The following is a 27526-nucleotide window of genomic DNA, read 5'->3' on the forward strand; positions in this document are numbered from 1 at the left end:
CAGAACCCCAGCCTCCTTGGAAAGAGAAGAAAGGAAGCAGAAGGTGGACAATCTGGAAGGAGCCGCCTGGGTCTACAAAAACCTCTGGCACCTTTTTTCCTCCCATTCTAGTTCTGAGGGTTTGGAGAGGGTGCAGAAGCAGTTTATTAAGATTATGAGAAGCATAGATTGAGTAGAGAGACGGTATCTTTTTCCTAGAGTTGAAATATCTAATATTTGAGGGCATGCATTTATGGTGGGGGGGGGGTAATTTCAAAGGAGATGTGAGGGGCAGGTTTTTTTTTAAACACAGCGTGGTGAGTGTTCCACAGAACGTGCGTTTGTAGAGGCAGAAACATTAGAGACTTTTAAGAAACATTTAGATTGTCACTTTGAACCCATTTGCAGAGGTCGAGAAAGGCTTCGGGCCGGGCGGCGAGGTCTAGGCCCGAAGCATGTTGCTGTGACGGGGGCCCTAGTCCTTGTGTGGGGCGGGGGGCGGGGAGGGGGCAAGACCTGGTGTTTGGGCGATTTAAACGCCGGCCCAGATCGACTGAAAAGCAGGCTGTCGGGACTGGTGTTGAGGGTCGGGCCGGTTTTGCTCGCTCGTCCACGACGTTCACTCCTCGCTCCGTGGCGCCGGGGGTCATGAGACTGCTCCAGCCGCACGTGCCTCATGCCTGCGAGCTTCACGGCGATTTGTCCTGCTGTATGATGAACCGAGACTCAGGCTTTGGGCCTACTCCAGCTGCCCTGGGATTCGGGTCTGTGGGCTCAACTTGGTTCGGAATGCCGCCTCTTGCTTTTATCCTTTGCATGATTTGCGTTTCTTCTCTCTATTCTTCCCACAAATTGGGTGTTGGTCTATATCTTTTTAATTGGGTTCTTTCAGTTTCTTGTTTTGTGGCTGCCTGTAAGCAGACTAATCTTAAGGTTCTGTAATTTCTATGTACTTTGATAATAAATATACTTTGAATCCTTTGACAGGAGTGTGAGGAAAATAGAAGGATTTGAACGTTGGTGTAGGGAGAAGGGATGAGTTAAGTTGGCCATTTGATTACTAATTTACTTGGTTCGGTACCACATTCTGGGCCGAGGAGCCCGTTCTTGTGCTGTACTGTTCTATCTTCTACGTTCCACGTTTGGGATGAGGGAGGAATCTGGAGCTTCTGAAGGAGGAGGAGAAGATGGCGGCGCGACGCAGCGTGCGCGGCCTCTCCGGTGGTGATATCTGTTATCTGTCAAGTAGGATGCCATGCAGAATTCTGATTTGATGGAGGCAGACGTGAGAGCACGGAGGAACATCTGGTGAAACTTCTGAAATGCCCGCTTCGCTGCCGCTGCTACTGTGCGATCCAAAATCTCCGGAGGGGAAGGGCCTGAGTCCTCGGCTTTGCCTGTTGCTGGCAGCTGGGGCGGGGTCGAAGCGCTCGGCAGAGATAGTGCTCGGTGTCGGAGGGCTGGTCGGAGGCTCGAAGTTTTCGGAGGGACTCAGAGTCGGACTGTGGTCGGGTGCTTCCAGGGTGCTGCATCGGCAAGTTTGCGGTGCTGGAAGCTCACGGCAAGGAGAGTTTTTCTTCCTTCTACCGTCTGCGTGAGATGTTGGGGCTATCGGGACTTTGAGACTTCTTTTTTTACCGTGCCCATGGTCTGCTCTTTATCAAATTACGGTATTGCTTTGCACTGTTGTAACTATATGTTATAATTATGTGGTTTTTGTCAGTTTTAGTCTTGGTCTGTCTTGTGTTTTTATGATATCATACTGGAGGAACATTGTATCATTTTTTAATGCATGCATTTCTAAATGACAATAAACGAGGACTGAGTGTCCTCATAATCTAATCTAATCCATGGGGGAACGCGTGCGGATCCCAGGGAGAATACGTGAACTTCACGCTGTTGGCAACCTGCTGCGTTACTCTACGGCCCTGATGGGCTGAGTTCCAGCGACACAGCAAAGGCCACTGGTGGCAGCAGAAGCAAAGAAACTGTCCTAAGGTTTGTACAGTTCCACGGCGTCAACGATCTTTGGACGAGCCCCATCTCTGAGTTTCCCAGGAACCATCGGCCGACATGCTGCCTGGGGTGTTCTGCTGCGGGTACGTTTCCACAACGTGTATTCGTCTGGAGCCTCAGTGATGATAACCCGAGTGCGAGAGGCCACACTGAGCTTTCGTTACCACCAGCGTTGACTCCTCCGCTCTCTTGTGAGAGACCTTTCTCTTCCTCTGCTTGTCTTTGGCGCCAGTAGGGCCGGGCCTGATCCAGAACTCTGCCGCCAGCCGCACTTCTCCACTGCACGACCTTCGGTTTTGGCTCTTTGATTCAGATTTCATTCAGGTTCAATAGGCCTGTAGTATATAGGAGAATAATCAGGTCAGTTGGCCTATTGACTGTGCTACACCATTCCATCATGTCTAATCAGTTACATGCACAAAAATTGCTGGTGAATGCAGCAGGCCAGGCAGCACCTATAGGAAGAGGTGCAGTCAACGTTTCGGGCCGAGACCCTTCGTCAGGAGGGTCCTAACGAAGGGTCTTAGCCCGAAATGTCGACTGTACCTCTTCCTAGAGATGCTGCGTTCACCAGCATCTTTTGTGTGTGTTGCTTGAATTTCCAGCATCTGCAGATTTCCTCATGTTCGCATGACTAATCAGTTTATCCTCTCAGCCCCAGTCTCCTGCCTTCTCCCCGACTACTAAAGAACTTATCAACCTCTGCCTTAAATATACCCAAATACTTGGCCTCCACAGCTGCCTGTGGCAGTGAATTCCAGAGGTTCACCAGTCCCTGGCTAAAGAACTCCCTCCTCATCTCCATTCCTAAAGATCATCCCTCTATTTGAGGCTGTGTCATCTGGTCTTGGACTCTTTTCCCTCGCCCCTCCACACCAACCACAGGAAACATTTCTTTATCACATGTACAGCGAAGAATAGTAAAACCCGCAGTCTACATGAACAATTAGAGTGTGCTGGGGGCAGCCCGCGAGAGTAGCCACAGGTCCTGGCGCCAACATAGCGTGCCCACAACGCTCGGCAGGACAACGCTTGCAGCAAAAGCAACGGGCCAAAGCAAGAGGAATGCAAGCCCCTTTCCTATTCCTCCCACTCACCCACACACCCCAATCCCTGATTTGGGATAGTGTACATGGCTTCGTGAGAGGCTGGTTGTCCTTGGATCCCTCCAAGTAGCTGTTGATAGAGTGACAAAGAAGGCAGGAGGTGTGTTGGCCTTCATTAGTTGGAGGATTGAGTTCAAGCTGTGTGGTAAAGCTGCAGCTGTAGGAAACTGGTTGTGGTATTGTGACGGCATATGGCAGTGAAGCGGGTAGTGCTGCTGCCTCATAGGTTCAATCCTGACCTCCGTTCCTGTCTGTGTGGAGTTTGTACGCTCTCACCGTCACTCCCCAGGTGCTCCGGTTTGGTAGTGCTGCAGCCTCATAAATCAAATCAGATCATGTTTAATTATCATTCAAATGTTCACGGATACGGCTGAATGAAACGGCGTTCCTCTGGCCAACCCCAACTGAGCATGGACTCCACGCAGCACCACCTCCGCCGTCTCCTCATGTGGACTGCAGCAGCAGGCAATCCTGACCTCTGGTGTTGTCTGTGTGGAGTTTCTGCGCTCTCACTGTCGCTCCCCAGTTGCTCGGATTTCCCTGGTAGGATGATTGGCCTGTGTGCGTTGCCCCGAGTGTGGGTGAGTAGCAGACATCCCAACTGGCAAAAACTCATTTCAGGGAGGTAGCGCCATCAATTTGCAGGAGGCTCCCAGAACTAACGGGAGAGGCGGGATGTCTGCAATAGAGTAGCTCCTTAGCAGCTAGCCAGCTAGTTTAAATAACGTTTGCTATGCTAATGAATGAATGACACCTGTTAAACTCACCTCAACATGTCTTTTACAGTCTTAACCCACCATGGGCAATAGAAAAGTCACCGTTGCAAACAGTGCAGCGAGCAACACTGTCATTATTTTTTACCCTTATTAGGCAGGGGTACACTTTAGTGTAGTCTGGGGTGACGTACGTTTTATATTTTCTTTTTTTGGAACACTCTACCATGGCGTGCTCTCGCTCGCTCTTTAAAAAAAAATCAATTTCCGGGATATTGTATATAAGTTGTGGGCGTCAGGGAGCCACTATCAATATGCCGTAGACTCCCGGAACTTCTGGGAGAGGTGGCATGTCTGAAGTAGCCAGGGAACGTGTTGGCCCTCTACTGTAGAGAGGGAGTAAAACCAGTGCAAATCCATTGCTAGGAGCCAGTAGGGACTAGATGGACTGAATAACTGACGTAATGATAGTCTGGTACTCCAGCTCCAGCAAGAGAGATCACAAAGCTCTCCAACGGGCGATTAGGACGGCTCAGCACATCACTGGCACTCATTTACCGGACCTGGAGACAATCTACAACTCTGGATGCCTACAGCACCCTTGCAATGTCATTAAAGACCAATCCCATCCCGACAATGTCCAATCTCCTGCCGTCTGGTAGGAGATACAGAAACATCTTCGCCAAGACAGTAAGACTGAAAAACGGCTTCTTCCTGAGGGCTGTTGTGCAGCTGAATAATGCTACGTCCCGACTTGCCAATGGCCTTTGAGTGTTATGGACTGTCAAAGTCACTTGTTGCATGTAAATATGGGATTTAAAAAAAATTAAGCCGTACCCCATGCATTGTAAATATCTATTTTGCACAGTCTGGAGCAGCACCCCAAACTCATGTTGAGCAACGGCAATAATGTTTAATTCTGTTCTGGACAATAATAATTAGACCATAACGCATGGGAGCAGAATTAGACCATCAGGCCACTCAAACAGTCTCCGCCGTGGGATCATGACTGATTTATTTTTTAAATCCCTCTCAACTCCATTCTCCTGCCACCTTTGACTGACACCCTTGCAAATAAAGAGCCTATCGACCTTTGCTTTAAATATACCCAATGACATGGCCTCCACAGCTGTCTGTAGCAATGAATTCCACAGATTCACCACCCTCTGTCAAGAGGAATTCCTCCTCATCTCTGTTCTAAAGGGATGCCCTTGTATTCAGAGGGCATGTCCTCTGGTGGTTGTAGATGCTCCTACTATTGGAAACATCCTCTCAACATTCACTCTGTCTAAGCTGGGGGTTCACGGACCCCTCGGTTAATGGTAGGAGTTGTTATTGGTTTTGTTGTTCCTCTACTTGCCCTGTGGCCTATCGGGCGACAACCTTGCCATTTCCTTAGCATCTGTCTGGTTTTTTTTTTGTGTGAGGCCGAGTTGCTAGCTCCACGCTCAACCCAACACGGATGGAAAGCGTGCAAGGAGCCGGCCGGATTCGAACCCGGGACCATTCGCCTTGAAGTTCGGTGCAGGTGCCAAAATAGTAGAAGTCCTCGGCATAGAAAAGGTTGGGAATCCCTGGTCTGAGTCTTTCAATATTTGGTGGGTTTCAGTGAAATCCTCCCCTCATTCTTCTAAACTGCAGCGAGTACACTCCAGGCCCAGAGCCCATTAAATGCTCCTTGTACATTAAAACCTCCAGTTCCGGAATCGTTCTCATGAACCTCCTCTGGACTCTCTGTAATGTCAGCACGCTCTTTCTTAGATAGGGGGCCCAAAACCCCTCTCAGTACTCAAAATGCAGTCTGACCAGTGCCTTGCAAAGCCTCGGCCCTTTCCTACCATGAACTTCGAGGATCGTGCAAATCTCTGATCTACCTGTCAGGAGGTGGCCCAGTGCAGAAGAGCTTAGCTGAAGCCGAGGAGGAGTCTGAGGGTGGGGTGGGGGATGATGCGTGGTAGGAGAGGTGCTGAGGATATTTACTTATTTGTTGATAGTAGGCCCTTCCAGCCAACCTCTGATTTAACCCTACCCTGATCACAGGACAATTTACAATGACCAATTAATCTACCGACTGGTACAGCTTTGGACTGTGGGAGGAAACCGGAGCACCCGGAGAAAATCCATGCGGTCACGGGTAGAACGTACAAACTCCTTCCAGGCAGTGGCGGGAATTGACCACTGTGCCAGCGTGCAACCTGCAAGTTTCTGGGGGTGGTGAGGGGGTTGGGGAAAGTTTGGGATGGGGGGGGGTAGTGGGTGGGAGTTTGCAAAGCATCAGTCTCAGAAGTTGCCCATTGAGAATCCGTGGTTTTCTCTACCATGCCAGGCCTGAACACTGCTCTCAAGAGTATAACAAGCAGATTTCTGTGGAGGGCTGTCTACGGGTGAGGAAGTGGGGCAGATGCCAAGGATCAGTCATGAACTCGTCACGTCCCCTCTACCGTGTTCCCCAATGACTGATTCCGTTTGTCAATCGTTCCAGGAGAAGAAGACATCGAGTGGGCTGGTGTTCGGGAACTCGCTGCAGGCACTACCTCAGTGCAGGCTGCCAGACGGGAGTGGTACGATCCCAAGGTGAGTAGCAATCGGGTATCCCATTACGTGATCTAATCCCCTCTCCTCCCCTCCTGGAGATGTGGAATGTCGCTGGTACGGATGCAGAGGGATAACGTCTCATCAGCATCCTTGTCCCATCACCACAGACAGCTCTTTCACGCTGAACAGTAGATCCCTGTCGGACTGGGAACTGGAGTGCAAGCGTGTGCTTCCCTGAAAATAGAGTCACAAGTAAGAGAGCTTTTGAAATGCTGGCTTTCATCTGTTAGGGCGCAGAGTGGAAAAGTTAGGAGATCCTGGTACGGTTGTACAGGGTGCTGGTGAAACCACTCTTGGAGTTTTGTGGTTAGTTTTGGTTGCTATGCCAAAAGGAAGGTGTTTGAAGTAAATTTATTGTCAAAGTACATATATGTCACCATGTACAACCCTGGGATTTTTTTCTCAAGGGCATGGTCAGTAAATCCAAAGATCATAATCTTCTTCTTGGGGCCGTTAGCTCTTCAGTGGGGTATAGGCCATCGATGGCCTCCAGTCTCCATCGTCCAAAGTCCATGGAGTTCATCAATGGTCCTGCAATCCATTGTATCCACTGTACAAGGGGTTGGCCTACACAGCCTCAGCAGAGCCCTGTTGGCCGGCCTTACCCATTTCCACCATTCAGGATGGGGACGTAGGATTGGACTTCTGAGAGGCCAAGGACCATAATAGAATCAGTGAAAGACTACACTCAGCAGGATGGACAAGCAACTAATGTGCAAATGACAAAAGAAAAAGAGTAAATAAATGAGTAAGCAATAAGTTTGGAGAACATGAGATGAGTCCTTGAAAGTGAGTCCAAAGCTTGTGGGAACAGTTCAGTGATGGAGCACGTGCAGTTGTCCCTCTGGTTCAAGAGCCTAATGGGGTTGAGGGGTAGGAACTATTCCTGAACCTGGTGGTGCGGGTCCTGAGGCTCCTGTACCACCCTTCCTGATGGCAGCAGCAAGAAGAGAGCCCGGCCTGGGCGGTGGGGTGTCCCAGATGGTGGATGCTGCTTTCCTGCGACAGTGGTCCGTGGTGAAAGGATTTCCAAGGATGGTGCTGGGTCTTGAGGGACTGAGTCACAGGGAGAGATTGGACAGGCTAAGACTTCGTCCTTGGAGGTGAAGTTATAGAGGGGTTGTACAATCATGAGGTGTCTAGACAAGATGAATGCACTCAGCCTTTTACCCAGATTTGGGGAATCGAGAACTAGAGGACATAGGTTTAAGGTGAGAGGGGAAATATTTACTAGGAACTTGAGGGACTTTTTTTTTTTATGTGAGGGTGGTTTCTAGGTGGAATGAGCTTCCAGAGGAAGTAGTTGAGACAGGTATAGTAACAACAATTGTACTTGACAGCTGGGCAGGAAAACTTTAGAACAGGAGTCATGGACTGCTTGCTTAATGGTATTGGTCCATGGTATACAAAGTAGATGGGAACCCCTGCTTCAGAAGTTTATGGAGTAAAAGCTGGAAATGGGATGAGCTTGGATCAGCACGGACCAGTTGGGCCAAAGGGCCTCTTTCCATAGATGGTTCTATCCTGGCTTCTGTTTTCCCCTGAGTCTGGACCCGAACACACGGCTTCTGGGTTGTCTCCCTGTCCCCGTTCCACTTGTGCTATCGTGGGAGGGGTCACTGGGGGGAAAGATTCACCGATGTGCCCGAAGCCTCCAGGAAGAAATGCACCATCCCCACTGACTCCAATGACTCTCTGTCCCGTGACCACCCTCGGAGAAAAGAGCGCTTGGGGTGGTACTGGGGACCTCAGTCACGTGTCAGGAGCACTCTCGTTTCATTAGGAGTTTGAGGAGATTTGGAACGTCACCTAAAACAACTCCCAGAGTTTCTACAGACATACTGTGGAGAGCATTCTGACTGGTTGTATCTCTGTCTGGTATGGACGGGAGGTGGCTACTGCACAGGACTGAGGCAACCTGCAGAGAGTTGTAAAATCAGTCAGCTCCATCATGGGCACTAGCCAACGTTGTATTCAAGACATGTTTAAGGAGCGAAGCCTCATAGAGGCAGCACCTATCATTAAGGACCCCCACCTCTTGGGACAAGCCTCTTCTCATTGCTACCATCAGGAAGGAGGTACAGAAGCCTGAAGTCACACACTCAGTGATCCAGGAACAGCTTCTTCCCCTCTGTCATCCGATTTCTGAATGGGCATTGAAACTATGAATGCTACCTCACACTTTTTTATTTCAGTTTTTGCACCTCTTATTTAATTTAACTATATATGTCCCATAATTCTGTTTTTTTCCCTATTTTATTGTGTATTGCATTGTACTACAGCCGCAAAGTTAACAAATTTCACGACATATTAAATCTGATTCTGACTGAGTGACTGAAGGAACATGTCACCTCATCTCGCCTCAGCCTCCGTGCCCATCTGTGGGAAGAGGCGTCATTAGCCACTTTGGAACCCACTGAACCGGACACTACTCTTCCCCGGGGGCCGCCCAACACTGAAACACGAAAGGTGACGCACTTGGCTTGTAAGGCTTGGGTCAGGACCCACCTGGGCGTTGTCCTGCCTCTGCCCACTCAAGCCATCGTAGAGAGGTTGGAGTCCTCCCGGGACCTGGGTCGATAGCGTACCTCCTCCAAACGAAATGCATCGCGATGGAGCAGCATGAGGTGTAGTCGGTTCAAGTACCGAAAGAGAAATAAAGTGAGCAAAGGGAGTTTGGTCTGAGAACAAAAAGAGATAAAGGAAACAATAACATCTCTAGAGAGTATTTGTGATTTCAGAAACAAAATATTTATCATCTGAGGGACTACAGATTAAATTTTTGAATTTCTGGGCCTCTGAACTGCCTTAACCTAATTGTTAAAACTAATTGAACTGTTATAGTACTAATCAGCATAATAATTGGTATTGCACTCTTAATATCCTTGTCTTTCTGTGGTGTTTAGACCATAAGATATAGGAGCAGAATTAGGCCATTCAGCCCATCAAGTCTGCTCCATCATGGCTGATTTTATTATCCCTCTCAAGCCCATTCTCCTGCCCTCTCTCTCTCTAACCTTTGTCACCCTTGCTAATCAAGGACCTATCAAACTCCGTTTTAAATACTGTATATCCAGTGATCTGGCCTCCGCAGACATCTGTGGTAATGAATTCCACAGGTTCCCAACCATCTGGCTAAAGAAATTCCTCCTCATCTCTATTATAAAGGGACATCCTTTTATTCTGAGGCTGTGCCCTCAGGTCCTAGACACTCCCACTACTGGGAAGCATCCTCTCCATATTCACTCTATCTAGGCCTTTCAGTATTCGATGTTTCAATAAGATCCCCCCCACCCCCGGCAATTATTCTAACCTCCAACGAGTACAAGCCCAGAGCTCTGGAACACCCCTCGTACGTTAACCCTTTCATTCCCAGAATAATTCCCGTGAACCTCCTCTGGACCTTCTCCACCGCCAGCACATCGTTCCTCGGATATGATGCCTGAAATTGCTCACAGTGCTCCAAGTGTGGTCCGACCAATGCCTTAGAGAGCCTGACATCCTTGCTTTTATATTCGAGCCTTCTCGAAATGAATGCTAAAAACTGCCTTCCTCACCACCAACTCAACCTGCCAGTTAACTTTCAGGGAATCCTGCAGGAGGACTGCAAGATAAATGAATAATGGATTTAAAAAAAAATTTCATGAGCAAGTCAAAAATTTGGGGGAAAAGTCAGGTTATTTATTGACGTCAAGCAAGATAATTTAACCAGTGTTCAGGGGGTTACAATACATGCCAGCTGGCTTAGTTCTTGGTGGCCTCACTTTGGCTCTGTGCTTACATTTAGGCTTTGTTCCAGCTTGACAATCTTTCAGCTCGATTTCTAATGGACACGATGTGGTGGCACTTCCTGACCGTGTTCTTTATTGCACGGACCCTGTCTTAATTTTGCGCTGGAGGTTTTATCTTTGATACCGATGGCTCCCCTCTACCCGGCAGGTTCCTGATGGAGGCCTGCACCTTTCTGAGTCAGCACCTTGAGACCGAGGGCATCTTCCGCAAACCCGGCTCGGCGGCGCGCATGAGGAACCTCAAGGTATGTCACTGGGAAGCCTGCATGGTGCGCCGATGCGGGCTCCCTTGCGGTAGAGTTGCGGGGGGTGGGAATCAGACTGGTGAGGGGGGGCTCTCCAAAGTCTGAGCACTGCTCGGTGCACGGTGTGGTAGGTACAAAGACCTGAGGCGGATCCTTAAGCCCAGGAGAGGGGCTTTCCAAATGCACGTGTGCACGGTGTGGTAGGTACGGAGACCCGGGGCGGATCCTTAAGCCCGGGCCTTTGAGATGCCGTAGATGTACAGAAGGTTATCAGGAAAGGTACTCACCTTCCCCCTCACCTGGTCTTGCGTGTCGCCTGCTAACTCGTACTCCCCCACCTCCTCCTCCGAGTGTCTACCCACTTCTATATCAGCCCTGATGAAGGGTTTCAGACCAAAATGTTGACTGTTTATTCCAAATCTTACATTTGTAGATGTTGCCTGACTTGCTGAGTTCCTCCTGCATTTGTGTGTGTGTTAACCAAGATTTCGAGTATCTGTAGAATCTCCTGTGGGTTTTTATGTACTGGGCCAGGTATATGGAGCTGAGGGTTAACACTGCAACTGTTCTCACACTGTTTGGTCCACACCTGAGCGCGCACTCTCGGAGTACATACACGTCGCCACGTACAACCCTGAGATTCTTTATTCTGCAGGCATACTTAGCAAATCTATAGAACAGTAACTGTAAACAGGATCGATGAACAGCAAACTGTACAGATGCAAATATAAATAATTAGTAATAAATAACGAGAGCATGAAACAACAAGATAAAGCGTCCTTGAACTGAGACCATCGGTTGTGGAAACACCAGAAATAGAATGAGTGTAGTTATCATCTTTGGTTCAAGAGCCCGATGGTCGAGGGGTGGTAACTGCTCTTGAACCTGGTGAGGCAGATCCTGAGGTTCTTGTACCTTCTGCCTGATGGTAGCAACGAGAAAAGAGCATGGCCTGGGTGCTGAAGATCTCTGAGGATGGATGCTGCTTTTTCATGGCAATGTTTCATGCAGAAATGCTCAATGGCTGGGAAGGTTTTACCCGGAACGTACTGGGTCAAATCCACTGCCTTTTGTAGGATTTTCCACTCATAGGCGTTGGTGTTCCCATACCAGGCTGAAGTGCAGGCAGTCAGCACACTGTCCAACACACAGCAACAGCAGCTTGCCGTGGTTTCTGAAGACATGCCAAATCTCTGCAGACTCCTGAGGAAGTAGAGGCAATGTCGTGCTTTCTTTGCAATTATGTTTATATGACGGGTCCGGGACAGGTCCTCTGAGACAGTGGCACCCAGGAATTTAAAGTTACTGCCCCTCTCCACCTCTGATCCTCTGAGTACTGGCTCATGGACCTCTGGTTTCCCTCTCCTGCAGCCTGCCATCAGTTCCTTGGTCTTATTGACATTGAGGGAGAGACTGTTGTTACTACACCACGCAGCCAAATTTTCAATCTCCTCCTGTATGCCGATTCATCACCACCTCTGGTGCGGCCCACGGCAGTGCAGTCATCAGCAGACTTGTATATGGCGTTGGAGCCACACAGTCATAGGTGTAAAGTGAGTAGAGCAGGGGGCTAAGCACACATCCCTGCGATGCTCCTGTGCTGATGGAGATCGTGGAGGAGATGTTTTTGCCAACCCGAACTGACTGGGGTCTGCAAGTGAGGAAATCCGGGAACCAATTGCACAAGGAGGTATTGAAGCCCAGGTCTTGGAGTTTGCTGGTTAGTTTAGGTGCTGAGCAGTAATCGATAAAGAGCAACACTCACAACACGCTGGAGGAACTCAGCAGGTCGGGCAGCATCCGTGGAAAAGATCGGTCGACGTTTCAGGCCGGAGCCCTTCATCAGGACTGTAGAGGGAGGGGGCAGAGGCCCTATAAAGAAGGTGGGGGAGGGTGGGAAGGAGAAGGCTGGTAGGTTCCAGGTGAAAAACCAGTAAGGGGAAAGATAAAGGGGTGGGGGAGGGGAAGCAGGGAGGTGATAAGCAGGAAAGGTGAAGAAGGAATAGGGGAAAACACAATGGGTAGTAGAAGGAGGCGGAACCATTAGGGAGGTGATAGGCAGCTGGGGGAGGGGGCTGAGTGACATAGGGATAGGGAGGGAATTACTGGAAGTATGTTCATACCCTCCTCCCACCTTCTTTATCGAGCCTCTGCCCCTTCCCTCTGCAGTCCTGACGAAGGGTTCCGGCCCGAAACGTCGACCCGTCTTTTCCACGGATGCTGCCCGACCTGCTGAGTTTCTCCAGCGAGTTGTGAGTGTTGCTTTGACCCCAGCATCTGCAGATTATTTTGTGGTTATCGATAAAGAGCATCCCAATGTAGGCATCTTTGCTGTCCAGATGTTCCAGGGTTGTGTGAAGAGCCAATGAGATGATATCTGCTGTGGACCTGTTGATTCGGCAGGCAAATTGGAGTGTGTGTTGTCCCGGCTATACTCAGAGGGGACAAAATTGCAGACCAAGTCACCCACTTCTGTGGCACCTCTTCTATCCATGAAAGCAAGGCTGTGGTTTCACTAACGTCCAGCTGACGCGGTGGGGACCGATCAGCCGGAGAGCGCAGCAACGTGAGCGCGGGCAGAATCTCGAGGGCTTTTGCTTGGAGTTAAAATAAAGGGATGGAAGACAATGTCGGAGAAGAGGTTCCGCTCCTGGTCACCATGTTACCAAACAGTGTACGATACGGCTCCTTCATTAAGGTGATTAGCTGTCCATCACCAGGATGGCGGGGGAAGGAGACTAGGTAGAAAAGAGAGCAGGCAGTGCGGTGTGGTGTTGAACTGGAGTGCTCTTCTTACTGTGCTGAATGCCCACTTGACCCACTTACAGCCACTCTTAAGCCACTTCACTCCTCGCCTCCATCGCTGTACAGCTGCGAACGTGCAGAGGTACATGTGTGCGCTTCTTCAGAGCAGATCAGAGACACCAGGCCCCCACCGCCCCTCGAGTGCAGCTCTAATCTCAAAGCCGTGCTAACAAGCCACTCTCCCCAAAGGCAGGAGCAGTACCACGTGCCTTCTTCGACTGAGAAGCCAGGCTTTGTCTCCCGATGGCTGGCAGCTCAGTCCCAGAAGTGCCCGCCATTGTTTCCAGCGCATTTGCTTGCATTCTAATGAAAATGAGAACGGTTCGGATCGGAAACCTGCCGCTCCAAAGGGGGCGGTGATTGTGGCTCTTCGCCTTTGGCCTGTGGTAAAATGCGCCTAGCTTCACCCTGATTCGAAACAGCCCATTCTTTTTTTTGGCTCCTGCGGTGCTGGATTTGTATGTCATCTCGTCCGACTCAAGAAAGCGCTTCCCAGCCAAGGAAGGAGGGTACAGTAAGTGGTCGCCATTTTGCCGTCAGCAGTGGAGAGGACTTTCCTGTGCACAGCCACCTTCCATAGGCAGCAATATGGTGGCCGTCAGGTGATCCAGTTCTTAACCAGCGACCGGGTGGTATGGTAGTGCTACAGCCTCGCTGCTCCGCCACCCAAGCGAACCCGCAAACCTCTGGTGCTGTCTGTGTGGAGTTTGCATGCTCTCCCTGAAACTGTGTGGGTTTTTAAAGCTCAAAGTAAATTTATAATCAAAGTACATGTACGTCATCATATACAACCCTAAGATTCACTTTCTTACAGGTATATTCAATAAAATTACAGGATAATAACCATGACATCCCTGCCATAATATCCTTGCCTTGCCACAATGTCCTTGTCATAGAGGGAGTACAAAGAAGGTTCACCAGATTGATTCCTGGGATGGCAGGACTTTCATATGATGAAGGCTGGATCAACTAGGCTTATACTCGTTGGAATTTAGAAGATTGAGGGGGGATCTTATTGAAACATAAAATCCTAAAGGGATTGGACAGGCTAGATACAGGAAGATTGTTCCCGATGTTGGGGAAGTCCAGAACAAGGGGTCACAGTTTGAGGATAAAGAGGAAACCTTTTTGGACCAAGACTAGGAAACACTTCTTCACACAGAGAGTGGTGAATCTGTGGAATTCTCTGCCACAGGAAACAGTTGAGGCCAGTTCATTGGCTATATTTAAGAGGGAGTTAGATATGGCCCTTGTAGCTAAAGGGATCAGGGGGTATGGAGGGAAGGCTGGTACAGGGTTCTGAGTTGGATGATCAGCCATGATCATACTGAATGGCGGTGCAGGCTCAAAGGGCCGAATGGCCTACTCCTGCACCTATTTTCTATGTTTCTATGAGATAATCGATGAAAGACTGCACCAACTTGGGCAGTTGACTAGTGTGCCAAAGACAACAAACTGCGCAAATACAAAAAGAAAGAAATAATAGTAAATAACCAATAGATATTGAGATCATGAGATAAAGAGCCCTTGAAAGCGTGTCCATAGGTTGTGGGAACAACAATTCATTGATGGGGTGAGTAAAGTTGAGTGACATTATCCTCTTTGGTTCAAGAGATGGTTGAGAGTTGAGGGTAATTGTTCCTGATCCTGTTGGTGTGAGTCCTGAGGCTCTGGAACCTTCTTTCTGCTGGCAGCAGCCAGAGGAAAGTATGTCCTGGGTGGTGGGGGGTGTGGGGGGGGGGGTTCCCTGATGATGGATGCTACTTTCCTGCGACAGCATTTTGTTTAGATGTGCTCAATATTGGGGAAACCTTTACCCGTGATGGACTGGGCCACTTTCATTACCTTTTGTAGGATTTTCCGTTCAAGGGCATTGGTGTTTCCATACCAGGCTGTGGTGCAGCCAGTCAGCAAACTCTCCACTACACATCCCTAGAAGTTTGTCAAAGTTTTAGATGTTATGCCGAATCTTCCCTCTGGGAGTTCCAGTTTTCGCCCACATCATACAGATGTAGGAGCTGGCGGGTTAATTCGCTGCTGTGATATTGTTCCTTGTACGTAGAAGAGGGGTAGAATCTAGGGTGGGGGTGGCAGTAGTTGATGGGAATATGAGAAGAATAGTATGGGATTAGTGTAAGATTGCGTGCTTTGTGGGTCCTTAAGGTTATTCTAGCCAGGGAGATAATGGGGACAAGCTCCCACTACCTGTTAAATGCTCCCAGTGGTATGCATCTCAAATGGCCTCCGACAACCAAGTCCAGCTCGGGGCCTCCACGTGTGGCTTAGCTACTAAACTCGGCAAAACCGTTTCTACTGACAGAAGAAGTGGCAAAGGCAGGCTACTGGCGCCCTAAACCCAGTTGCTCTGGGTGGGTGGGGCTCATCAGCTATGTTCCCGCTAAGCTGTGCGCGCGCACACGTTTTTCAGCCAGCGCACAAAGGAAATTAATGTGCTCACAAAAGGTTAGTTACCGAAAATAATATAGTAATTAATAATTATACTTACTGAAAATAATCTTTTAGCTAAATGTTTCTGTTAACTAGTTAGTCGGTTTTTCAAATACCACAATGCATGTCACTAATTTACGTCACCTCACCTTTCCTGTTCTGGTTTGTACAGCTGCATCACGGCGGCAGCCATCTTTGGCGGACAGTGTTCATATCGTAAAGTCTACAAAGATCTTTTTCAAATCCTGTAGATAGCTTACTAAGTTTCTATCGAAAAAAAATATTGATTCACTATGTCGAATTCAAAAGAAGTGAAGGGCGTAAAGCGCAAAAGAACTGCAAATTTATTTAAAGTTGAATGGCTTAACGAAATAGTAGAAACTGCTACACCAAAAGCTCATGAGGTCATGAACGTCAGCTACGAGAAATATTTATGTATGATTCAGAAACTGGAGTTATCTGTTTGTAATGTCATGATGCGAAAGTTGCCGGAGAATTTTCTAGTGGAAAGAAGTGGGACGATATTTGGAAACTTGACTTTTGGAAGCATCATTTGGCAAGTAAATCGCAATTGGACGGTATACAGTTAGACAGGTTAACGATTTCAAATTTTCCGTGCAAGAAAAAATTAAATCCAAACTGATTTCAAACTTTGCTCAAAGGGTGGCATTTGTACTTCAAAATGAACGGTTTCGCGACCTTGCACAGTTGATGGACATTGGGGGAACCTTTCTTGCGTGTAGTGTGGACAGTGAGCGAGGTTTTAGCCTAATGAATCAACTCAAAAACAAGCTGAGAAACCATTTAGGTGAATGTCATTTGGATATGTTAATGATAATCAAAAGCTATCAATTGATTGGAAGTTCTATTAGTCTAGATAGAGTTTACAAAGAATGGGTAAATGCCAAAGACAGGAGAGGGAAAAATAACTGTGACTTAAATATGTATGTTATTTTGTTGTTATTCTGTGCAGTTTTATGTCAAATCTACATAAACTCTGCCGTGTGTGCATTCAGTGTCCACATACTTTTGTCACAGGAAAAAAATTTGCACAACGTAAGACTTTTACGCACACTGACTACTAAAAGTTAGAGGGAACATTGTCTGTCAGCTCGTCTCAGAGAAGAAAATCTCTGACCTCTAACCTTGCGGCCATACCCACTCATGGGGAAGGCTTCGGGAATGAGCTCCCAAGGGGAAGAATCCCGAGCTGGGGTCACTAAGGCGGTCCTACGTTGAGTTCAACACTGACTGGCAGCGCCTGTGATACTGCTGGTACCAAACTGTATTGGTCTCTGCCGTTCCTTTGGGTTCGTCAGCTGCATGAAGGGGGTGGTGGGGGAGAGAGGCTGTTGCATCGGCGGCCGCTTGCTCTCCGTATCGGACTGCCCTGGCTTGCGTAGACGGCTCGGATGCAATATTCATGTTCTCGCTCGACCACGGGGGGTCTCACGAGTGCTTGATGGTTGGAGTGTTCTCAGTGGGTCAAAGGTCCTGTTTTTGTGCTGCATGTCTGTGATTCCACTAGCTTATGGAGCTTGAAGGCTGTGTTGCAACTTTGGAAAAAAAACACTGTTTTAGTGATGACTCTGTGCATTTCTGGTCATCGCACGCTGGAGAGGATGTGGTTGCGCTGTAGATGGTGCAGGGACAACTCATTAGGATGTTACCAGGATTGGAAGCCTTTACAAATGGGGAGCGATTGGATAGGCTGAACTTGTTTTCCCTGGCAATGCACAAAAACGCAGGAGGGACTCAGCAGGTCAGGCAGCACCTGCGGAAAAGAATAAACAGTCGACCTTTCGGGCCTAGACCCTTCATCGGGTTTGAGAAGGGGGGGGGGCGAGATGCCAGAATACAAAGGTGGGGGGAGGGGAAAGGTGGCGGGAGGGGAAAGGTGGCAAGCTGGACGCTGATTGGTGAATCCAGGTGGGCGGGAAAGGTCAAGGGCTGGAGAAGGAGGAATCTGATAGGAGAGGAGAGGGGACCATTGGAGACAGGAATGGAGGAGGGGACCCAGGGGAAAGTAATAGGCAGGTGAGATCAACTTAAAGGTCAGAGAGGAGAACAGAGTTCGGAGGGGGTGTAATTTGTTCACCAGAAGGAGAAACTGATATTCATACCAATCCCAGGAGCGAAGGAGACTGAGGGAAGACCTGATGTTGGAAGTTATGAGGGCATAAATAGGGTAGGGTCAAACTTTTTACCCCCATGATGGATATTAAAACAAGAGGGCATGGGTTTCAGCTAAGAGGAAGGAGTTTTTGAGGGAGTTATGTTACAGAGTTGCTGATATCTGGGACTCACTACCAAATGAGCTGGTGGAATTGGATATAGTCACAACATTTAGGAAGCATTTAGACACTGTGCAAAAGTCTTGGGAACAGATATATAGCTGGGGTGCCTGAGACTTTTTGCACAATGCCGTATTTATTAACATGGAGCGGAGAGCGAGTTTGTAAATCTGGCGGGAGCAAAGGATATTGGGAATGGTGAGGGTGGTGCGCCACGGGAGGGGTGTGGGACAGGTGGCAGAGAAGGAGGGCCAGGGGCGGGTGCAGACACAAGGTCATTTGATTCCAAAAAATTAGTTTATTGGTCATTACAGAAAGTCTCTCTGGTGCTTCCCACTCCCGTCCCTCTCCCTTCCCCTTTTCCCGACCATGATTCCCCTCTCCCTGCCCCCTTCCCACTGTCAGTCCACAATAGAGACCCAGATGAGAATCAGGCTTATCCTCACTCACATTTGTCATGAAATTTGCTTTCTTTTGTGGCAGCAGTACAGTGCAACACATAAAATTACTACAGTACTGTGCAAAAGTCTTGGACACCCTATATGTATGTGCCTAAAATTTTTGCACAGTTCTGTAAACAGGCAAAGAATAGAAGGATATGGAATTGTTGTAGATGAACAAAAAGTTGGACATGGACAGTGATCCGAAGGGCCTGTCACTGTGTGTAAAGGTGCTACCTCGTGGCTCCACAACCAGTACCTCTAGTGCTGTCTATGTGGAGTTTGCACGTTCTGCCTGAGACCGTGTGGGTTTCCGCAGGTGCATCGGTTTCCTCTCGCATCCCAAACACGGCGGGTTGGTGGGTTAATTGGCCGCTGTGAATTGTGTGGGTGAGGGGTAGATTCTGCGAGGAGCTGATCAGAGCGTGGAGAAGATGAAACAGAGCTGCTGCAGGTTCAGAATTTAGAATCGGTTTATTACCACTGAAGTATGTAGTGAAATTTGTTTTGTGGTATCAGTACAGAGCAGTATATAAAAATTGACAAGTTACAGCAAGAAATATTTTTTTTAAAAGTGCACAAAGAGATCAGAATAATGAGGGGACGTTCATGGACCGTTCAGAAATCTGAGTCCAGAGAGGAAGAAGCTGTTCCTAAAACTTTGAGATTGTATCCTCAGGCTCCTGTACCTCTTCCCTGATGGTAGAAATGAGACGAGCACGTGTTTTGGATGGTGAGGGTCCTTAGATTAGATTATGAGGGCACTCAGTCCTCGTTTATTGTCATTTAGAAATGCATGCATTAAAAAATGATACAACGTTCCTCCAGAGTGATATCACAAGAAAACACAGGACAAACCAAGACTAAAACTGACAAAACCACATAATTATAACATACAGTTACAACAGTGCAAAGCAATACCATAATTTGATAAAGAGCAGACCGTGGGCACGGTAAAAAAAGTCTCAAAGTCCCGACAGACTCATCATCTCACGCAGGCAGCAGAAGGGAGGAACTCTCCCTGCCATGAACCTCCAAGCACCGCCAACTTGCTGATGCAGCACCATTGGAAGCACCCGACCACAGCAGATTCTGAGTCTGTCCGAAAACTTCGAGCCTCTGACCAGCCCCTCCGACACAGCCTTTCCGAGCACCATCCTCTGCCGAATGCTTCAACCCCGCCCCGTCCGCCGAGCAACAAGCAAAGCCGAGGGGCTCGGGGCCTTCCCCTCCGGAGATTCTGGATCACGCAGCAGCAGCGAAGCAGGTATTTCAGAAGTTTCACCAGATGTTCCTCCGTGCTCTCACGTCTGTCTCCATCAAATCAGGATTGTGCACGGCACCCTACTTGACAAATAACAGACACCACCACCGGACTGGCCGCTGCGAGCTGCGTCGCGCCACCATCTTCTCCTCCCTTATTTATGAATGGTGGCCTCCTGAGGCATCAAGTTGGGTGGTTGACGATCATCATGGACTCAATGGGCCGAACGGCCTCTTTGTGTCTTGTGTAGCTCTGACTCCAAGGGGTCAGGGTCAAGGAGGAGACTCTTTCGTCCCCACCACTCTCCCTATGTAAGAGGGCATTCAGCCTGAGTGGATTCGCCCCTGATTGGGGTCCGCCCCTTCGGCGCTGTTGGACGAGGAGGTCCTAGAGGGGGAGCTGAGTTTGCAGCTCTCTATCTAAGAGGGAGAGATCGCCATGCTACTTGATGGCCGGGGAAATCTCCCAGCGACGGTTCTGTTATTCCCGAGCCGGGGAGAGAGCCGGCGGGACTGGGACAGGCTGAGCTGGAGGGCGCCTCCAGCTCGGGACCTGTGATGGGATAGCCCGTGTTGTAGGAGGGCGCCATCCCGTGGTCCTGGGAAATGATGCTAGCCCTCCTGTCCGCTGGCATTCGGAGGCAATATTCCAGGCCGGCGTCCCTCGAACGCATCTCCCTGTTCGGCCATGTGAGCCGTGCAGCTGCAGGAACAGGTTAGATGCTTGGGATCCTGTGGCCGGGGACCTGGCTCCCGGCACCTTAAAAGATCCCCACAGAGGTCAACCTGGAACTCTCCCTCTTGTATCCTGTGACCTCTTCCGCCAGCAAGGAGGAGAAGAAAGGCCATGGGAACGCACCACCATCTAACCCCACCCACTCAACAGATTTCCCCTCCACACTCCTGATATGTCAACGTTCCTTCTCTGTCTCCAAACCTCCCTCCCCAACAGCATCTTCACCAGATGGCCTGCAGTAGTTCAGGAAGTCAGCTCACCCCGTCCACCCCCCATCTTCTCAAGGACAGTCAGGATCGGCGATGAATGGTGTCCTACGTTCCAAAAGGCAAATGGCCAATAACACAAGGGAGTTGGCCAGTGCATTAATAAGTGAGTTGCTACAGCCAAGTTCCTGCATTGATGGTTGTACTTTGGATTTTCTGCAATGGTATTGTTTCATTCTTGTCACGTGCACTGAGATGCAGTGAAAAGCTGGTCTTGCATACTCTCCACGCAATCAGACACAGTGCACTGAGGTAGAAGGTAGAAGGTGAAACAATAATAATGCAGAATAAAGTGTAACAGCTGAGGAGAAAGTGCAGCACAGGTAAATGTTTAAGTACAAGATCTTAACGAGGTACTGTAGATTGTGAGGCTGAGTCCATCGTATTGTACAAGAAGTCCGTTCATGAGTTTGATGACAGGGATAGAAGCGGTTCTTGAGCCTGGGGTATGTGCTTTCAGGGTTTTTATCTTTTGGCCTTGAGAGAGAAGAAAGAATGTCCGGGGTGTGTCGTCCTTGATTATGCTCAAAGGTTCATTTTATTGGCAAAGTACGCATGTACAATACAACTCTGACGTTCGTCTTCTCCAGATAGCCATGAAATACAGAAGGACCATGGAGGTTGTTGAAAGGGTCTGTCTACCCCTCCTCTCCTCCACTGGCATGAAGAAGAGAAAGAGAAAAAAACAAAATTTACAAAATCCCAAACCACCCCTCCCTTCCCTCGCAGGAAAGGGCAGTGACAATAGCATCAAATCCTAGACTTCCTCCCACACATCAGTGGTGGGGAAGATGCTGGAGTCAATTATAAAAGATGAAATAGCGGCACATTTGGATAGCAGTAACAGAATCGGTCCGAGTCAGCATGGATTTATGAAGGGGAAATCATACTTGACTAATCTTCTGGAATTTTTTGAGGATGTAACTATGAAAATGGACAAAGGAGAGCCAGTGGATGTCGTGTACCTGGTCTTTCAGAAAGCTTTTGATAAGGTCGCACATAGGAGATTAGTGAGCAAAATTAGAGCACATGGTATTGGGAGTGGGGTACTGACATGGATAGAAAATTGGTTGGCAGACAGGAAACAAAGAGTAGGGATTAACAGGTCCCTTTCAGAATGGCAGGTGGTGACTAGTGGGGTACCGCAAGGCTTGGTGCTGGGACCGCAGCGATTTACAATATACATTAATGATTTAGATGAAGGGATTAAAAGTAACATTAGCAAATTTACAGATGACACAAAGCTGGGTGGCAGTGTGAAACGTGCAGAGGATGTTATAATTCAGGACGACTTGGACAGGTTGGGTGAGTGGGCAGATGCATGGCAGATGCAGTTTAATGTGGATAAATGTGAGGTTGTCCATTTTGGTGGCAAGAACAGGAAGGCAGATTACTATCTGAATGGTGTCAAATTAGGAAAAGGGGAAGATCTAGGTGTCCTTGTTCATCAGTCACTGAAAGTAAGCATGCAAGTACAGCAGACAGTGAAGAAAGCTAATGGCATGTTGGCCTTCATAGCAAGGGGAGTTGAGTATAGGAGCAAAGAGGTCCTTCTGCAGTTGTACAGGGCCCTGGTGAGACCACACCTGGAGTATTGTGTACAGTTCTGGTCTCCAAATTTGGGGAAGGAAATTCTAGCTATTGAGGGAGTACAGTGTAGGTTCATGAGGTTAGTTCCCGGGATGGAGGGACTGTCATATGTTGAAAGATTGGAGCGACTGGGGTTGTATACACTGGAATTTAGAAGGATGAGAGGGGATCTGATTGAAACTTATAAGGTTATTAAGGGATTGGACATACTAGAGGCAGGAAATATGTTCCCGTTGTTGGGGAAGTCCAGAACCAGAGGCCACAATTTGAGAATAAGGGGTAGGCCATTTAGAACGGAGTTGAGGAAAAACTTTTTCACCCAGAGAGTTGTGGTTCTGTGGAATGCTCTGCCTCAGAAGGCAGTGGAGGCCAATTCTCTGGATGCTTTCAAAAAAAAAGTTAGATAGAGCTCTTAATGATAGCGGAGTCAAGGGATATGGGGATAAGGCAGGAAAGGGGTACTGATTGTGGATGATCAGCCATGATCACAGTGAATGGTGGTGCTGGCTCGAAGGGTCAAATGGCCTACTCCTGCTCCTATTGTCTATTGTTATATAAAAACCAACAGATCGTTCACCCGAAAAAACACCAACAAGAACAGACCCTGAATCCCCAACCCCTCACTCTCACAAAAACTAACATTCCGGCCACAAGAAGGAAAACACTGAAAAGCTGAAGGAAATGTGAAGTACAGTCCAACGCTGGCCGCTTTACTGAGACGGCGGGAAGTATTGACGGAGTCCATGGAACAAGTGCTACACATGCCCTTACACTTCCTTCCTTACCACCATTCAGGGCCCCAAACAGTCCTTCCAGGTGAGGCATCACTTCACCTGTGAGTCGACTGGGGTGATATACTGCGTCCGGTGCTCCCGATGTGGCCTTTTATATATTGGTGAGACCTGACGCAGACTGGGAGACCGCTTTGCTGAACACCTACACTCTGTCCGCCAGAGAAAGCAGGATCTCCCAGTGGCCACACATTTTAATTCCACATCCCATTCCCATTCTGACATGTCTGTCCATGGCCTCCTCTACTGTGGAGATGAAGCCACACTCAGGTTGGAGGAACAACACCTTATATTCCGTCTGGGTAGCCTCCAACCTGATGGCATGAACATCGACTTCTCTAACTTCCGCTAAGGCCCCACCTCCCCCTCGTACCCCATCTGTTACTCATTTTTATGCACACATTCTTTCTCTCACTCTCCTTTTTCTCCCTCTGTCCCTCTGAATATACCTCTTGCCCATCCTCTGGGTCACCCCCCGCCTCCTTGTCTTTCTTCCCGGACCTCCTGTCCCATGATCCTCTCGTATCCCCTTTTGCCTATCACCTGTCCAGCTCTTGGCTCCATCCCTCCCCCTCCTGTCTTCTCCTATCATTTTGGATCTCCCCCTCCCCCTCCAACTTTCATATCCCTTACTCACTCTTCCTTCAGTTAGTCCTGACGAAGGGTCTCGGCCTGAAACGTCGACTGCGCCTCTTCCTATAGATGCTGCTTGGCCTGCTGCGTTCACCAGCAACTTTGATGTATGTTGCTTGAATTTCCAGCATCTGCAGAATTCCTGTTGTTTCCATGGACGAGAGGCTGGTTCCCGTGATGTGCTGAGCTGTGTCCATGGCGCTCTGCTGTTTCTTTCAGTCTCAATGTGCAATGAATATTCACAAACTCGGCATTTCTCTCTGCTACCACAGCTGTGTCGTAGGATGTGGTCTGCGTGGGGAAAGTCCTTTACTATAAGGGAAAGAAGCTGTGGACACGATCATATCCCACAGTTCTCCTGAAATAAAGACATGAGTGAGAGGTTTGAAGGTGTCAGAGTATAGATATTCACTGTATTCACTGTCCACGGGGCGGGGGGGGGGCGCTTTGTTTTTGCCAAGCTCAGCTTTCTGATCCAGCAGCTGACACTTGCAGAGATTAATGAGTTGTTCCTGAGTAGGTTAGATTTCCAACCAATATTCTTTGTTCAGCTTCTTGTCGTGAACAGGAGCCAGTCTTCTGTCCTTAATGTAAGGGGAAAGCAGTGATCATTCTGAAGTTAGTGACGGCTTTGCAAACAAACAGCACAATCTATAGAACACAGGATGCTGGCCCACAGCATGGAGCTGGTTTGTTTTTTTTTAAGTGGCCTCTTTTAAACCAGACGCTGGCTAAGTTATTTAGTTCAAAGAAGCACGCAGACTAGATTGATATTTTCACTTAGCTCATCAAGTAGCTGATCTGTTAATCGTTGAAAGGTTTGCGTGTTCAGAGATTCTGCTTGATAACTTTAATCATGGGTAGAAGGGAACTCTATCCCCAGATGCTTTTTAAACCATCTGTGTGAAAATGTTTCTGGAAAAAAAATATGACGTACGTGTGAAGTCACCCAAGTGGCAAAAAAACGCAGTGTAAATGTTAGAGAGCAGTTAGGCTTGTTAGGAATGGTCAAGGAACAACAAGAAGAATGACGGAAAACGGGGTGACTGGAATCCATTCCTTTGCCTTTGACTTCTGCGATTTGTTCATCTTCAACTCATTGGTCTATCTTTTTAGCTTGTAGGAATTGTACCTGTGGTTTGGAACTCCTTTGTGCTTTAGCTATCTTTTACAAGGTAGAAAACCCCTGTGAGTTTTGAATGTGTTTTAAGAGTTTTGTCCAGATTTAAATGTGTAGCATTAAAAATAAACTGTGTTTAAGCTACTTTGTTAGCTGGAAGTAGCTTTCCCTTGGTGGGGGGGGGGGGAGGGCGGGGAAAGTGCCATTCAAACATGCATAATGGAAATTAAACTCGCCGTGGATGATAAACAGGGAAGTGATCGAGCCTTTGAAGAGTAGGTAGCTACAGTATTACCTCGTTTTAGTAAGAGTACCCATACCCAACTGTACAGGGTAGGGTTTAAGATTTTCATTTGAGTTTACAACTTCATGGACAGCTTCACATGAGAGGCTGAAGAGTGCTGGAAGGAAGCTCTGGTGCTGAATGGTAACCTTGCAAAGCAGGTGACTCCTTTGAGGCCATTCAGCCCACTGAGCCTGTTCCACCATTCCTTTAGATCGTGGCTGAAATGTATCCAACTCCATCTTCTCTATGTGGTTTGGCCAGCGCCTCGGACAATGATCTCTCTGCCTCAATTTGGATGTGCTTGCCTGGGCCCATCCCTGTCCCAGGCAGCTCTTGGAAGGGCTGTTCCTCTGTGCTGCTCTGAGTTCATTTGTACCACCCCAACCCCTTCCCTGATAATGAAGGACCATGTTAGGACTTTTGGCGCATTTTGCATGAAAGTGCGGTCAGAGCAACCTATCCATAAACCCAGATGGTTGTGGTGTTGGAAGGGATTGTCAAAGGATTCACTTACAAAATTAACCCCTTCAAAGCCAGGAAGGAATCGTTCTACGGGATTGTAAATCATAGGAACATGCCAATGGCCCATGCAATACTGATGTTTTGGATCTGAGTGAAGGATCTTGACCAAAATGCCAACTAGTTTCCTCCCCAGACGCTGACTAACCCATTCAAATCCTTCAGCATCTTGTCTCTTGCTCCTTCTGTTCCTTTGTCTCTGCAATCTCTTGTCTCTTGGAGATGCTATAATCCAGATCTGGCTCAGGGGCCACGATTGGGATGTCCTTGTGTTTGGGTTCTGGTCGTGCCAAGTATCTGCTGTTGTGTCCTGAAGCTCCAGAGGCTACGCTGTCCACACCAAAGCACATGACTTCATTTCCTCTCTGCCACATCCCTGTACAACGTCAAAGCTGAAGCCTCCGCTTGGCAGAGGAGATGAGAGGAAGCCAGAGAGAGGGGGTTGATACGAAGAGCCCAGAGTACAAAAGGGGAAGGAAGTGATGTTGTAACTTGACACAGCACGGGATTTGTACAGATGCATTGAGAAAGTGCCTGAGCCCCCAATGAGAAGTTGCAACATTGCTCCAACTGCATCTGTTTGGTCACAGAGCAGCAATAACATAGGCAAAAAACATAAGGAAACATTCAACAAGTTGACTGTGGAAGGAGAAACATTTAATGTTTCAGCTGAAGGACCCTGAAAGCCGGTCGATTTTAATTTTGCAGGGAGCATGGGGAAGGAACGGATGGGACAGAGGGAATCCCTCTGATAAGGTTGCCTAGGAGATAAGTAGGTGAAGCATGATGGGATCACTGCAGTGATGAAATTGGTCTTGTGCCGCAGAGCGCAGGAGCACCTAGGACGCTTCTGCGGCCCGTCTATGGGTTTGGGTGAGGATGCTTTGAATGTGACCCTTCATGCGTATCTGACAGTTTCCCTGTCTCTGCTTTCCGCCTCAAACTCTCAAAGGCTCTCTGCAGCAAAGGAAGACTCTATAGGCATTGCTTAAGAACAGAGCAAATCCTTCAGCCAGAGGGTGGTGAATTCATTGACACAGTTGCCTGTGGAGGGCAGGCATTTAAGACAGAGATCGGTAGGCTCTTGATCGATGGGAGAATAGGGTTGGGGAGAAACCTCAGCCATGATGGAATGGTGAAGGAATCTCAATGGGCCGACTGGGCTAATTCTTCTCCTGTTTCTTGTGGTGTTGAGGATGTGGTTGCACTGGGAGGTGCAGAGGCGGCCCAACTCCGTTATGAGGAGAGACTAGAGATGCCTCGTTTGTTTTCCCTGGAGCAGGGACCTGACGGGAGTGCAGAACTGTGAGTGGTATTGACGGTTAGGAAGGGCTTTACTTTGGCAGAGGGTACCTGTTAGCAAAGGCCAAAGGTTAAGGGTGGGGGGTGGAATAGGACATTTAGAGGGGATTTGAGAAAAGCTTTTCCACCTAAGGGAGTGGTTGGGACCCGAACCCTAAAGCCTGCTTTTTTCCGGTCTTCCTCTCCCTCTTGCTGGCTGCTGTCAGAGGAGTCTTGGGATCCACATTGCAAGGATTGATCGGAGAGGCTGTGGACCCGTTACTGGGGGGGGGGGGGCTTTGGTGTTCATGTATGTGTACCTGGATTCTGGTTACTACTTGTTCCTGTTTCTGAGCGGTTTGATCGGGGGTGATCGATGTGCTCTGAGGTGCTTCAGTGAAGAATGCTTTGCCCCCACGGCCTGCAGCGGACTGGTGGTGCGACGCTGAACTGAGCTAACCTGAATGCTACTGGACTCCTCAAGTCAAGTCTAGTCGCTCTTTACTGTCATTTCGACCGTAAACTGCTGGTACAGAACACAGTAAAAACAAAACAACATTCCTCTAGGACCCTGGTGCTACATGAAACAACACAAAACTACACTAGACT

General features: G+C 48.5%; 1 protein-coding gene across 3 annotated transcripts in view; it reads left to right on the forward strand.

The window, feature by feature from the left end:
• Positions 1–27526, forward strand: part of LOC134352665 (uncharacterized) — a 104665-nt gene that overhangs the window by 12859 nt on the left and 64280 nt on the right. For all 3 annotated transcript variants that reach the window (XM_063060019.1, XM_063060020.1, XM_063060021.1), the window contains exons 2-3: positions 6297–6388; positions 10349–10445. In XM_063060019.1, coding sequence (XP_062916089.1) covers positions 6297–6388; positions 10349–10445 — 189 coding nt within the window. The remainder of the gene's footprint in view (positions 1–6296; positions 6389–10348; positions 10446–27526) is intronic.

The sequence above is a fragment of the Mobula hypostoma genome, chromosome 10 (assembly GCF_963921235.1).
Source record: "Mobula hypostoma chromosome 10, sMobHyp1.1, whole genome shotgun sequence".
Lineage (NCBI taxonomy): Eukaryota > Metazoa > Chordata > Chondrichthyes > Myliobatiformes > Myliobatidae > Mobula > Mobula hypostoma.